Source organism: Pelodiscus sinensis, chromosome 5 (genome assembly GCF_052426305.1).
Source record: "Pelodiscus sinensis isolate ZL-2025 chromosome 5, ASM5242630v1, whole genome shotgun sequence".
In the NCBI taxonomy this organism is placed as follows: Eukaryota; Metazoa; Chordata; order Testudines; family Trionychidae; genus Pelodiscus; species Pelodiscus sinensis.
The window spans coordinates 135,545,409-135,559,369 of NC_143056.1; the positions used below are offsets into that span (position 1 = coordinate 135,545,409).

Below are 13,961 nucleotides of genomic sequence, written 5' to 3' on the forward strand. Positions count from 1 at the left end.
GGGGAAGGGAGGGACTGGGGGCTGCTGTCTGCTGGGCCCCCCGCCATGACGCAGCTTTGGGTCCTACCACCAATGTCCCGAGCGTTTCACGTTCCCAGCCCAGGTATTTTTAGCTGCCCAGCGAAAGGCCAGGGGTCAGGGAAAAGGTTACCCTGTCCCTCCCCCACCTCTTATAGCCCCACGGCCCTCCGCACCCTGTCACCCAGCACTGCCTGGAGCTGCCGTGTGCCACCAGAGCCCGCCAGACCCCCGCTGCCGGTGAGATTGGGTGGGGGGCTATTGGGAGATGAGGGGAAGGGGGTCTGGTGGGAGCTGGAGGTTTTTGGGGGCTTGAGGTAAGGGGGTTTCTGGGCACCTGGGGAGATATCGGGGATAAGGGGGTGTTTGAGGAGCTGGAGAATAATTGAGGGTAAGGGGTGTCTGGGCTTGTTGGGTTATTAGGGTAAGGGAGTATCTGAGGAGTTATTGGGAGCAAGGGCATATCGGGGTGATTGGGGTGTCTGGTGGGGTTGTGGAGCTGAGAGGGAGGGCTGGGCTAAGAGAGGGCTGGGGGGTTATTGGGGTAAGGAGGGCTGGGGGTTATTGGGGCTAAGAGGGGACTGGGGGTTGAGTTATTGGGGCTAAGGGGACTGGGGGGTTATTGGGGCTAAGGGGACTGGGGGGTTATTGGGGCTAAGAGGGGACTGGGGGGTTGGTGGGTCATTGGGGTAAGGAGGGCTGGGGGTTATTGGAGCTAAGGTGGTTGGTGGGATATTAGGGTAAGGGGGACTGGGGGTTATTGGGGCTAAGAGGGGACTGGGGGGTTGGTGGGTTATTGGGGTAAGGAGGGCTGGGGGTTGTTGGGATATTAGGGTAAGGGGGACTGGGGGTTATTGGGGCTAAGGCGGTTGGTGGCTTATTGGGGTAAGGAGGGCTGAGGATTATTGGGGCTAAGGGGGTTGGTGGGTTATTGGGGTGAGGAGGGCTGAGGATTGGGGATAAGGGGGTTGGGTTATTGGGGTAAGGGGGGCTGGGGGTTATTGGCGGTAAGGGGGGTTGGGGGCTAAGGCAGTTGGTGGGATATTGGGGTAAGGGGGCTGGGGGTTTTGGGGATAAGGCGGTTGGTGGGATATTGGGGTAAGGGGGCTGGGGGTTATTGGGGCTAAGGCGGTTGGTGGGATATTGGGGTAAGGGGGCTGGGGGTTATTGGGGCTAAGGCAGTTGGTGGGATATTGGGGTAAGGGGGCTGGGGGTTTTGGGGATAAGGCGGTTGGTGGGATATTGGGGCAAGAGGGGCTGGGGGTTGTTGGGGAGAAGGGGCTGGGGGTTTTGGGGATAAGGCGGTTGGTGGGATATTGGGGCAAGGGAGCTGCGGGTTGTTGGGGAGAAGAGGGGCTGGGGGTTTTGGGGAGAAGGCGGTTGGTGGGATATTGGGGCAAGGGGGGCTGGGGGTTTTGGGGATAAGGCGGTTGGTGGGATATTGGGGCAAGGGGGCTGGGGGTTGTTGGGGAGAAGAGGGGCTGGGGGTTTTGGGGAGAAGGCGGTTGGTGGGATATTGGGGCAAGGGGAGCTGGGGGTTGTTGGGGAGAAGAGGGGCTGGGAGTTTTGGGGATAAGGCGGTTGGTGGGATATTGGGGTAAGGGGGCTGGGGGTTTTGGGGATAAGGCGGTTGGTGGGATATTGGGGCAAGGGAGCTGGGGGTTGTTTGGGGGAGGGGCAAGAGGGGGGCTGGGGGTTTTGGGGAGAAGGCGGTTGGTGGGATATTGGGGCAAGGGGGGCTGGGGGTTTTGGGGATTGGGGGAGGGGCAAGGGAGGGGCTGGGGGTTTTGGGGAGAAGGGGCGGGGGCTGGGGGTGGGGGAGAAGAGGGGCTGGGGGTTTTGGGGAGAAGGCGGTTGGTGGGATATTGGGGCAAGGGGGGCTGGGGGTTTTGGGGAGAAGGCGGTTGGTGGGATATTGGGGCAAGAGGGGGGCTGGGGGTTTTGGGGAGAAGGCGGTTGGTGGGATATTGGGGCAAGGGGGCTGGGGGTTGTTGGGGAGAAGAGGGGCTGGGGGTTTTGGGGAGAAGGCGGTTGGTGGGATATTGGGGCAAGGGGGGCTGGGGGTTTTGGGGATTGGGGGAGGGGCAAGGGAGGGGCTGGGGGTTTTGGGGAGAAGGCGGTTGGTGGGATATTGGGGCAAGGGGGCTGGGGGTTGTTGGGGAGAAGAGGGGCTGGGGGTTTTGGGGAGAAGGCGGTTGGTGGGATATTGGGGCAAGGGGGCTGGGGGTTGTTGGGGAGAAGAGGGGCTGGGGGTTTTGGGGAGAAGGCGGTTGGTGGGATATTGGGGCAAGGGGGGCTGGGGGTTTTGGGGAGAAGAGGGGCTGGGGGTTTTGGGGAGAAGGCGGTTGGTGGGATATTGGGGCAAGGGGGGCTGGGGGTTTTGGGGAGAAGGAAGTGTAGCAGGGGAGGGGAGACAGTGGGCTGGGGGAGCAGAACAGGGCGGCCTGACATTTCTAAGGCAGCAGCTGTGCCCTGGCTGGAAGGGGGGGCAGACTCTCGGGATCAGGCCCCCCCACACTCCGCCTATGCAGGATTTGGGAGGCCCATACCCCTCCCCCACGGGTACGTGCTGATCAGCACAAAACTATCCCACCCCCACCCAGTGAGGGAGCAATTCCAGCGTAATTACCAGCAGCCCAGAGCTTAGCTTCCCTCCCCTCCCCTCCCCCACCCCGCGATGGCGGGGGGGGGGGGCTGCGGGGCATTGACAGGACTGGGGGGGACACGAGGCTGCGCTGCCGGGCTGGGGGGCATTGCGGATCATCTGCCATTTTTCCAGCCTCACACGCCCTCTCTGCTCTGTCCCCCTCTCCAAGGAGACACCCCCCCCCGCCTGGGATGCCCCTCCCTGCATTCCTGTGCTCTCCTCACCCCTCTGGCTCCTTTGTGCCCCAGCCAGTCAGGCTGCCCCCCCCCAGGGTGCAGCTGCAGGTTCCTGGGAGACAGCAGCACTGCTCCCCCATGAGCTGGGTGCCCATCTGGCCTGTCCAGGGTGGGTGCCAGCGCCGCCCCAGGTCCGTTTGTCCAAGCTGGCCCGGCAGCAGCCAGCTGGGCACCCAGCGCCGCCCGGGCCCTGGGCTTTCACAGCTGGGCCGCCGGTTTTCCAGCTCGTCTTTCCAGGGCAGGGGGACAGGTGACGCCAGTGCCAGGTGGCACCACGAGGGGACCCAGAAATAGCTGCCTGCCCTTCAGAGGGGACACATGAGCCGGGGAGGGGGGGGGGCGTCTGGAGAAAGGTCAGAGCCAAAGGCAGAATGCGGGGAGGGGGAGGGGGAGGGGACCCGCTGCAGAGCCACCCCCAGCCCAGTGGTGCAGAGGGGAGGCCTGTGGGAGCGAGTGGGGGGCTTGGAGCAGCAGGGATTTGGGGGTCCAATTCCAGCTGCTGCAAGGAATGTCCTTTGGCTTCCACACCCCACAGCTACCCTCAGGCCTCCCCCGCCCTGGGCCTCTCCGGACCCACTCGCCCCATAGGCCCTTCTCCCAGCCCCTCCCCCGCAGAGGGGCGGCACGGGGAGGGGGGAATCAGTTTCCCCGGGGGATGTCCCGGCCAAGCTCTCCCCGCGCAAGGAGCGGGGCCCGATCGGCTCTAGGGGGCGCTGGAGCGAGAGAGGCGGTCTCCCTTTCAACTTGTGGCCCCGCCCCTTCGACTGGCTTCCGCCCGCGGGCCTGTGACGTTCCCTTTCGGAACGCGGAGACTCGGAGAGTTCGGAGCCATCCCCAGTCCCCAGCCTGCCGCCGGGAGAGGTGGGTCGGGGGTTCGCGGCTCTGGAGGCAGGGACCGGGGGGGGGGGGGGGTTCGCGGCTCTGGAGGCAGGGACCGGGGGGGGGGGGGGGGTTCGCGGCTCTGGAGGCAGGGACCGGGGGGGGGGGGGGTTCGCGGCTCTGGAGGCAGGGACCGGGGGGGGGGGGGGGGGTTCGCGGCTCTGGAGGCAGGGACCGGGGGGGGGGGGGGGTTCGCGGCTCTGGAGGCAGGGACCGGGGGGGGGGGGGGTTCGCGGCTCTGGAGGCAGGGACCGGGGGGGGGGGGGGGTTCGCGGCTCTGGAGGCAGGGACCGGGGGGGGGGGGGGGGTTCGCGGCTCTGGAGGCAGGGACCGGGGGGGGGGGGGAGTTCGCGGCTCTGGAGGCAGGGACCGGGGGGGGGGGGGTTCGCGGCTCTGGAGGCAGGGACCGGGGGCGGGGGGGAGTTCGCGGCTCTGGAGGCAGGGACCGGGGGGGGGGGGAGTTCGCGGCTCTGGAGGCAGGGACCGGGGGGGGGGGGAGTTCGCGGCTCTGGAGGCAGGGACCGGGGGGGGGGGGAGTTCGCGGCTCTGGAGGCAGGGACCGGGGGGGGGGGAGTTCGCGGCTCTGGAGGCAGGGACCGGGGGGGGGGGGAGTTCGCGGCTCTGGAGGCAGGGACCGGGGGGGGGGGAGTTCGCGGCTCTGGAGGCAGGGACCGGGGGGGGGGGAGTTCGCGGCTCTGGAGGCAGGGACCGGGGGGGGGGGGAGTTCGCGGCTCTGGAGGCAGGGACCGGGGGGGGGGGGGAGTTCGCGGCTCTGGAGGCAGGGTTCCCCGTGGGCTGGCAGGAGCTGTTGTCTTTGGGGGGCTGGTGTCAGGAGCCCCGGGTCTCAGGAACGGAACGGACCAGACCGTCCTTGGCTACCCCTGGGGCGCCTCTCCCCAGAGCCAGCGGCATTTCTATCCTGCTTCCTCTGAGCGAGCTGGATGGGGCGGCAGAATCTCCCCATGGCGCCCCATTTCAGCCCCCAGCTCTCGATGCGACCTTGCCCTCCTACCCCCCAGCAGAGTTGGGGGCCGGCCGATGGCCCCTCCCCGCCCGTGGGGGGAACCGGGACTCTCAAGGTCAGAGCTGCATGGTTGCTCGTGGCATCCCTGGATTGCGCGGGGCGCTCCCTAGTGGCCGCGAGCACCTTGGGCTGGGCCCCCGGTGCCCCCTTTCCTCGGGCTGGGCGGCTGCGGGCGCCTCCTTCCTGCCCCTCCCTCCTGCTCCCTGGAGGCTGCGAACTCAGCAGCGTTTGGGGCGCGTCCTCGCCGGCTTCTCCCTTCCGCCTAGGGGCTGGAAGCATGGGAGTGCCCCCGGACGCCTGGGTCCCATTCCCCCTCCCCCTCCCCCTCCCCAGCGTGGCAGGGCCCTCTAGTGGTGCTCGCCCTCGGCTGCCATGCGGGAGGCCCAGGCCTGCACGTCTGTCTGTCTGTCTGGGCGGGGTTAACCCCGGGCTGCCCGTCTCGCCCACAGGAAGCCAACATGCCTCACCAGTACCCAGCCCTCACCCCGGAGCAGAAGAAGGAGCTGTCGGACATCGCTCACCGCATCGTGGCCCCGGGCAAGGGCATCCTCGCTGCAGATGAGTCCACCGGTGAGGGGCTGTGGGGAGCCAGGCTCCCTGGGAGCTGACTGGCAGAGCCCCCACAACTGGGGAGCAGGGGTCGGGAGTGAGGGGCTTACGGAGGGAGTGGGGCGCCAGCTGACAGCCTCGCCCCACAGGCAGCATCGCCAAGCGGCTGAGCTCCATCGGCGCGGAGAACACGGAGGAGAACCGGCGCTTCTATCGCCAGCTGCTGTTCACGGCCGACGAGCGGGTCAACCCCTGCATCGGGGGCGTCATCCTCTTCCACGAGACCATGTACCAGAAGGCCGACGACGCCCGCCCCTTCCCCAAGGTCATCAAGGACAAGGGCGGCGTGATTGGCATCAAGGTGAGCGTGGGTGGGGGTGGGTGCAGGGCCAAGGAGGGAGGGGCCAGTGGCCCCAAGCAGAGTGATGGGGGGACAATGTGGAGAGCTGGGGACTGAACGGAATGGACCCACCCCTCTGCCCCACAGGTGGACAAAGGTGTCGTGCCCCTGGCTGGAACAAACGGCGAGACCACCACCCAGGGTGAGTGACATGGGCTGTGCCCAATGGCAGCCCTGCCCCGCCCAGCACGGGGCCCCTCCCGGCACTAGCCCCTGGCTCACGCTCTGCCCCCCAGGTCTGGACGGGCTGTCCGAGCGCTGCGCCCAGTACAAGAAGGACGGGGCCGACTTTGCCAAGTGGCGCTGCGTGCTGAAGATCTCGGAGCACACCCCCTCCTACTTGGCCATCCTGGAGAACGCCAACGTCCTGGCACGCTACGCCAGCATCTGCCAGCAGGTGGGCAGCCCTGCGGTGCAGCTCCCTGCCCCGCAGCACAGGGCCGCCGGGATCCCTTAGGCCCCCGGGTGGGACAGAGCCCGTGCACTGTGGTTCAGGGGATGCTGAGCTGGCAGCAGGTGGGCCAGGCCAAGTCTGGTGGTCTCTGACCCTGCCCCTCTGCCTGTCCCCTCAGAACGGGATCGTGCCCATTGTGGAGCCAGAAATCCTTCCGGATGGGGACCACGACCTGAAGCGCTGTCAGTACGTTACAGAGAAGGTAAGAGGGCCCGGGGGCAGCGGGTGTCTCCTCACAGCTGGGGCTGGAAGTGGGGTGCGGGACAGCTCCCCTCCTGGGGACCATTGGCAGCTTGAGGGCCTGACCCTGCTCTCTCTGACCCCTCCCCCAGGTGCTGGCCGCTGTGTACAAAGCACTGAGTGACCACCACGTCTACCTGGAGGGCACCCTTCTCAAACCCAACATGGTGACGGCTGGCCACGCCTGCACCAAGAAGTACAGCCATGAGGAGATCGCCATGGCGACTGTCACCGCCCTGCGCCGCACCGTGCCACCCGCTGTGCCTGGTGGGCACTGGGGAAAGAAGGGGGCATTGGGGTGGGCCAGCCTCCCTGCCTGTGGGCACCCCCCAGGCAGGGCTGGCTGGGGGAAGGGAGAGGACGTGGACTCCTGGGGCTCCCCTCCAGGGCACTGCCGGAACCAGCCCAGCCTCCTCCTAGGACCCTAAGGCTGCACCAGCCTGGCCCCAGTTGGAACTAGTGCCCCTCGCCCAGGCGCTGACACCCTGCCCCCTCCCTCCACAGGCATCACCTTCCTGTCGGGCGGGCAGAGCGAGGAGGAGGCCTCCCTCAACCTCAATGCCATCAACAAGTGCCCCCTGCACAAACCCTGGGCTCTGACCTTCTCCTACGGCCGCGCCCTGCAGGCCTCGGCCCTCAAGGCCTGGGGTGGCAAGAAGGAGAATGCCAAGGCAGCCCAGGAGGAGTATGTCAAGCGGGCCCTGGTATGTGCCCCGCCCCTGGGCGTGGCTGGCTCAGCTAGGGGGGTGGAAGTAGGGGAGCGCGAGGCCTTGCCTGTCATTAGGAACTAGGCTGGCTGTGGGGTGGGTCAGGGAGGATGCACTGGGGGGTGAGGGCTGGTCCTGGGGAGAAGAACATGTTGGGGGAGAGGGCTGGTCCTGGAGGTTCAGGGTCCGATGCAGGGAGGACATGCTGGGGGGGGACGGGACACGCTTTGGCACCAGAAGGCTATGCTGGGGGGGGGCTGATTCTGGCGGGGAAGGACATGCTCTGGCGCTGGGAGGATGTGCTGGGGGGGAGGGCTGGCCTTGGGGGTTCAGGGTCCAGGGTAGGGAGGATATGCTGGGGGGCTGGCACTGAGGGGGGTGGAGCCCGGTGGCAGTGGGAGAACATGCATAGGGGGGTGCTGGGGGCCTGGTGGGGGGAGAGGTTTTGGGGGGGCGGGGTGCAAGGCACTGATCTGTTTCTGCCCCCTAGGCTAACAGCCTGGCCTGCCAGGGGAAATACAGCCCGAGCGGGCAGAGCGGCGCAGCTGCCAGCGAGTCCCTCTTCGTCTCCAACCACGCCTACTAGGGGGGCCTGGCCACGGCCCCCTGCCAGAGCCCAGCGCCCTGCAGAGAGGTGTGAAGAACCCAGGAATCGACCCTTCCCCCTGCGTCTCAACGCCCTGTGCTGGGGCCAGATGACACTCCAGGTCCCCCCACCATAGCTGCTGGGGTGACCACCGCCCCACATCCCACAATAAAGAAAACCTGTTGAACCAGCTCCTGGCTGTGAGCATCCTTGGGGGGCAGTAGCACAGGGCTATGGGTGGGAGGGGCCAAGGATGGGGGGGGTCAAAGTGGCTCTCCCACAAGTAGCTCCCCGGGGCCAAGTTCCACAAGGGCTGTGCATCTCCCCCACCCCCGAACACAGAGTGGGGGCCAGAAATGCTCCCCACCCATAGCCCCCACTGAGCCCTGTGGGCACACACAAGGCCCCCCCCCATCCCATTCTGGGCCTTGTATGCACCTCCCTCTGCACATAGCCCTTACTGGGCCTGGGCCCCTGTGTCTCCTTCCCACCTCTCCCCTGGTACTGCAACACAGCCCTCCCCATGGCCCCCTCAGCACTGCAACCTACATGCACCCCACACTGGGACTGGCACCCTCCTCCTCACGTACACCCCTCCATTGGGACGGGGCCTAGCAACCCCCCCACGTGCAGTGAAAGCAGGAACTAGGCGCGCACACCCCAAGCCCAGTGGCCTGGGCAGTGGCTGGAGAAGTGGACAGGGGGGGAGCGGGCCTGGACAGCCATGCCATAGGGTGCCAGGGAGGGAAGTGGGGGCACAGACTTTGCAGGCAGCGGGCCCCCCGGGCACAGGTTCTCCCCCACCGCCGGCTCCCCCCGGGCACTGCCCCCCCCCGCCGACCCCCCCGGGCACTGCCCCCTCCCCGCTGGCTCCCCCCGGGCACTGCCCCCCCCCCCCGCCGACCCCCCCGGGCACTGCCCCCCCCCGCCGACCCCCCCCGGGCACTGCCCCCTCCCCGCTGGCTCCCCCCTGGGCACTGCCCCCCCGCCGACCCCCCCCCCGGGCACTGCCCCCTCCCCGCTGGCTCCCCCCTGGGCACTGCCCCCCCCGCCGGCCCCCCCGGGCACTGCCCCCCCCGCCGGCCCCGCCCCCGGGCACTGCCCCTCCCCCTGGATTGCCCCCGGAAATCGGGTCCCCCGCTCGGCCCGGGGCCGAGGCCGGACACGTGACGTAGGGTCCGCGCCAGGCTGCGCAAGAGGCCCCGCCTCGGGAGCTCAGCGGAAGGCGCCGGATGTGACGTAACGTCCGGTGTCTTTCCTCCCCTTCCTTTTCCGCCTTTCTTCTCGCGGCCTCTGCGCTCCGCCCTTTGCCGTGACGTCACTTCCTGCCTTCGCTCAGTCGTCCGCTCTCCGGCGGGGAAGTGACGTTGCGCCGGGAGGGGGCGGGGCGGGGCCAGCAGCGCTCGGAGCCGGGAGCCCCAGGTACGGGGGGCCGCGGGCGGGGGGGCGGGGCGGGGGGCTGGGCTGGGCTCCCCCCCCCCGGCTGACTGCCCCGCCTCCCCCCAGCCATGGCCGAGATCAGCGACCTGGACCGGCAGATCGAGCAGCTGCGGCGCTGCGAGCTCATCAAGGAGAGCGAGGTGAAGGCGCTGTGCGCCAAGGCCCGGTGAGCGGGGGGGGCCGGGGGGCGGGGCGGTGAGCGGGGGGGGCCGGGGGGGGCGGGGCTGCGAGCTCATCAAGGAGAGCGAGGTGAAGGCGCTGTGCGCCAAGGCCCGGTGAGCGGGGGGGGGGCCGGGGGGGGGCCCGGGGGGGCGGGGCTGCGAGCTCATCAAGGAGAGCGAGGTGAAGGCGCTGTGCGCCAAGGCCCGGTGAGCGGGGGGGGGCTGGGGGGGGGCGGTGAGCGGGGGGGGCGGGGGGGGGGCGGTGAGCGGGGGGGGGCGGGGCTGCGAGCTCATCAAGGAGAGCGAGGTGAAGGCGCTGTGCGCCAAGGCCCGGTGAGCGGGGGGGGCCCGGGGGGGCGGGGCTGCGAGCTCATCAAGGAGAGCGAGGTGAAGGCGCTGTGCGCCAAGGCCCGGTGAGCGGGGGGGGCCGGGGGGGCCCGGGGGGCGGGGCTGCGAGCTCATCAAGGAGAGCGAGGTGAAGGCGCTGTGCGCCAAGGCCCGGTGAGCGGGGGGGGCCGGGGGGGGGCCCGGGGGGCGGGGCTGCGAGCTCATCAAGGAGAGCGAGGTGAAGGCGCTGTGCGCCAAGGCCCGGTGAGCGGGGGGGGGGGGGGGGCCGGGGCGGGGCTGCGAGCTCATCAAGGAGAGCGAGGTGAAGGCGCTGTGCGCCAAGGCCCGGTGAGCGGGGGGGGGGGGGGGGCCGGGGCGGGGCTGCTAGGCCTCCCGGGGGGGGGGGCCGGGGCGGGGCTGCTAGGCCTCCCGGGGGGGGGGGCCGGGGCGGGGCTGCTAGGCCTCCCGGGGGGGGGGGCCGGGGCGGGGCTGCTAGGCCTCCGGGGGGGGGGGGGGCGGGGCGGGGCTGCTAGGCCTCCCGGGAGGGCGGGGCGGGGCGGGGCTGCTAGGCCTCCCGGGAGGGCGGGGCGGGGCGGGGCTGCTAGGCCTCCCGGGAGGCCGGCCCGGGCCCGTCTCTAACCCGCTCGCCCCTGTGCACAAGGGAGATCCTGGTGGAGGAGAGCAACGTGCAGCGAGTGGACTCGCCGGTGACGGTGAGTGCAGGGTTTCGGGGAGGGGGGCGTGTTGGGGGGGGCTTGGCTCCCAGCCCCTCACGGCAGCTCTCCCCCCAGGTGTGCGGCGACATCCACGGCCAGTTCTACGACCTCAAGGAGCTGTTCAGGGTGAGTAGAGACCCCGGCGCTGCCCCGCAGCCCAGCGCGCCCCCTCGCCATCACCCGTCCCCTGCACCCACAGGTCGGGGGCGACGTTCCAGAGACCAACTACCTCTTCATGGGTGACTTCGTGGATCGTGGTTTCTACAGTGTGGAGACCTTCCTGCTGCTCCTGGCACTCAAGGTGAGGTCCCCCCCCCTCGGCCAGCTTCCCACCCACACCCTACCCCTTCTCCCATTGCCCGTCGGACCGGCTTCCCCTTGCTTGAACACCCCTCCCTGGTCCCTGCTAGCCACATTCTGTTGACTTGGGACTGTCCGGCCCCCGCTAGACACTCCCCTGGGGCTGGAGCCGGATCCCTGTCTCTTGGTTCCAGATAACCCCTCATCTCCCCTAGGTGCGCTACCCCGACCGCATCACGTTAATCCGGGGCAACCACGAGAGCCGGCAGATCACACAGGTGTACGGCTTCTATGACGAGTGCCTGCGCAAGTACGGCTCCGTCACCGTGTGGCGCTACTGCACCGAGATCTTTGACTACCTCAGCCTCTCGGCCATCATCGATGGGAAGGTGCGTTCTTGTGGCCGCGGGGCAGGGCTGGGGCAGGCCTCCTGGGTCCTAACCTCTGCTTCTCTCCTGCAGATCTTCTGTGTCCATGGGGGTCTCTCCCCCTCTATCCAGACGCTGGATCAGATCCGCACCATTGATCGCAAGCAGGAGGTGCCGCATGACGGCCCTATGTGTGACCTGCTCTGGTCTGACCCAGAAGGTAAGGGGGTCGGCCGGCAGGAGGAGCGGGGCTTAGTCCTGGCTTACAGGGAGGATTATTTCTTTGGCAAAGATTCAGTCGTTCAGTGTGGGGAGCACACGACGGGCTGAGCAGGACTGGCCTCTCCTCAGACACAACAGGCTGGGGTGTGAGCCCGCGGGGGGCTGGGTACCTCTTCGGCAGCGACGTGGTGGCCCAGTTCAACGCCTCCAATGACATCGACATGATCTGCCGGGCCCACCAGCTGGTGATGGAGGGTTACAAGTGGCACTTCAACGAGACCGTGCTCACCGTGTGGTCAGCCCCCAACTACTGCTACAGGTGAGAGCATGAGGGGCACTGGCGGGGGCAGGCAGGTAGGAAGTAAGAGGCACCAGCAGCCAGAGGTGAGGCACAAGCTGCGGGTCGGGAGGGCCTGAGCTAGCAGGACCTGTAGTTCAGGAGTGAGGAGCACCAGCAGGGATGCGGGCGGGGGGCAGTGAGGGATGCTGGGGGAGACAGGGCCTGGGGGCAGGAGTAAGGGGCACTGGCTGTGCTGGGGGGCAGGAGTAAGGGGCACTGGCTGTGCTGGGGGGCAGGGCTGTGGGTCAGGAGTGTGGGGCATTGGCTGTGCTGGGGGGCAGGGCTGTGGGTCAGGAGTAAGGGGCACTGGCTGTGCTGGGGGGCAGGGCTGTGGGTCAGGAGTGTGGGGCACTGGCCGGGCTGTGTGTGTCACTCCCTCCCCCAGGTGCGGGAATGTGGCTGCCATCCTGGAGCTCGATGAGCATCTGCAGAAGGAATTTATCATCTTTGAAGCTGCCCCCCAGGAAACGCGAGGGATCCCCTCCAAGAAACCTGTTGCTGACTACTTCCTGTGACCCCCCCACCAGCTGGCCTGAGGCAGCCCCTGGCTTCCCCTGCTGGGGCTTTTGGAAGACCTGGGGGCGGATCCTGCCCATTCCTTGGGATTGAATGTGGGGTGGCCAGACTGCAGCCCTGCTCTGGGATGAAGTGACTGTTACCTCCCTGCCCCAAATCTCCAGCATCTTTCTCCAGGTTTCAGCTTCCGTCCCAGGCTCTTATTTAATAGCAAGGCCCCTCCCCCTTCAGCCTGCGTCCTGGCCTGGCTGCAGCAGGGCCTCTGCCTTCCAAACGGGATCCCACATGTCGGGGCAGCAGGGGACCCAGGCCTGTGAGTCTCCCCACAGCTTCCTCTCCCCCGGGGGATCACTTTCCTCACCAGGCCCTTTGGGTAGGCTGGCTATTCCGACATCCCCTTTCTCTTTGGGGAGGGGCCCCCACGGTCCCCTTCTTACCTGTCTCTTGACATTTGTATTTCTTTGGTTGAATGACTTTTTCCAATATTTGCCTTTTTTGTTCATTTTAGATAAAAAAAAAAAATTCTAATAAAAATGGGAAAAAAACCAGAAAAAAAATAAAGCTACGTTTGTATAAAGAACGAAACTGTGGTAAGTGTTAATCACCTGCCCAGCCCATACCCTGCCCTGGGGCCAGACGGGAGCCAGTGCCCCCTACAGAGAAAAGGTGGCCAATCAGTTCCAGGAGCCATGGGTCAGGTGGGAGGGATTCCTTCTGGGCTCTGGTGCACCTCTTTGAAGTGCGCCTCCTGGAGTCCTAGCAGGGTCCTTTCCCTTCTCAGGGTGGGGGACGACCCTCAGCGCTTGTTGTGCCAGCATCCGAGCCGCTATCCTCAGCACCTCCATGGGCTGGGGAGGGCCAAGGGGAGCCCTCAGCCACCTCTGCCAGCATCTTCCTGTCTGGCCTACGGAGGCTGCTGCCCTGCACAAAGAACTGGCAAGAGGTCCGTGTGCAAGCCTGTAGGGTCAGGCATTGTACTACAGCCGCATCCACCCTTGAGGCCTGCTGTGCTTCACAGCCCCATTGGAACAGCTGACCTGAGGCTCTGTGTAGCAGCAGCCAGAGAGCACTCCCAAACGCCCTGGGGCAGATCTGAGACACACCCATGCTGGGCCGAGTCAGCGTCAGAGCTGGTGCATGCGCCTGGCCCGGTGCCTCGTCCCCGCAGGAGTGGCTCTGCTTGAGCACTGGTTGCGCCCTTGGGCCGTAGGCTCTGTCCAGCTTCCAGCTGTCAGCCCCTGGCAGATCCATTGCCCACGGAGGTCCTGCCAGGCCGGTGCCCGTCACCCCCAGGCTGTCTGTCTCCAGCTCCTGGTGGCTCTTGCTTCAGGCCAGCTTTCTGATCCTTTCAGCCATCCCTTGGCTCTTCTGTGACCATCCAGTTGCTCCCTACCCTCCTGGAACAGCAGCCCCAAGCCGCAGCAGCGCTGCCCCAGGGCCAACCCAGCGAGAGAGTCCGCTGAGAGATCCCCCTTTGTGCAGCCTCAGGCCAGGAGCTCCTGTTCCCAACTAGCCCCTTGCTCAGAGTCCCTGGTTCCCAGGACCGAGCCCGCAGCCTGCCTTGTGCCCAGAGAGCTGGACTGAGCCCTGCTGGGTTCACTGCTGCCTCTTTACCCAGCCGGCTCTGCCCCTCCTGCACGACATCCCCCCCCCAGTGTTTGGGGTAGCTGCAGCCTTCTCCAGGGGGAGCAGCCAGCACAAGGCTGAGACACTGTGGCTGGGACCCCTCCCTCCTGGGCTGGGGGAGGCTGCATTGCCCACAGCACGCTGCTGCCCTAAGGCTGCAGCCTTGCAGGGGCCAGGTTGATAGGATCTATGGACCACAGGACCA

At 67.4% G+C, this 13,961-nt stretch overlaps 2 protein-coding genes across 6 annotated transcripts; both read left to right on the top strand.

Annotated features, from left to right (window-relative positions):
- The first annotated feature begins 103 nt into the window (after positions 1 to 103).
- Positions 104 to 7,931, top strand: ALDOA (aldolase, fructose-bisphosphate A). Of its 2 annotated transcripts, none has more exons than XM_075917420.2 (9): positions 104 to 258; positions 5,254 to 5,374; positions 5,503 to 5,714; positions 5,841 to 5,895; positions 5,990 to 6,150; positions 6,326 to 6,409; positions 6,540 to 6,714; positions 6,952 to 7,151; positions 7,645 to 7,931. In XM_075917420.2, exons 2-9 carry the CDS (start codon positions 5,263 to 5,265, stop codon positions 7,738 to 7,740), a joined length of 1,095 nt encoding a protein of 364 aa, XP_075773535.2. In that variant the 5' UTR covers positions 104 to 258; positions 5,254 to 5,262; the 3' UTR covers positions 7,741 to 7,931. The 2 variants fall into 2 exon arrangements, with proteins under 2 accessions (XP_075773535.2, XP_089635197.1); XM_089779071.1 differs by lacking the exon at positions 104 to 258 and adding an exon at positions 3,617 to 3,762.
- Positions 7,932 to 9,008: 1,077 nt separating this feature from the next.
- Positions 9,009 to 12,715, top strand: PPP4C (protein phosphatase 4 catalytic subunit). Of its 4 annotated transcripts, none has more exons than XM_089779086.1 (9): positions 9,009 to 9,162; positions 9,247 to 9,346; positions 10,330 to 10,381; positions 10,460 to 10,510; positions 10,584 to 10,685; positions 10,900 to 11,073; positions 11,146 to 11,272; positions 11,404 to 11,593; positions 12,000 to 12,715. In XM_089779086.1, exons 2-9 carry the CDS (start codon positions 9,249 to 9,251, stop codon positions 12,127 to 12,129), a joined length of 924 nt encoding a protein of 307 aa, XP_089635212.1. In that variant the 5' UTR covers positions 9,009 to 9,162; positions 9,247 to 9,248; the 3' UTR covers positions 12,130 to 12,715. The 4 variants fall into 4 exon arrangements, with proteins under 4 accessions (XP_089635212.1, XP_089635214.1, XP_089635213.1 ...); XM_089779088.1 differs by having other exon boundaries at positions 9,010 to 9,162; positions 10,334 to 10,381; XM_089779087.1 differs by lacking the exons at positions 9,009 to 9,162; positions 9,247 to 9,346 and adding an exon at positions 9,933 to 10,016.
- The last annotated feature ends 1,246 nt before the right edge of the window (positions 12,716 to 13,961 follow it).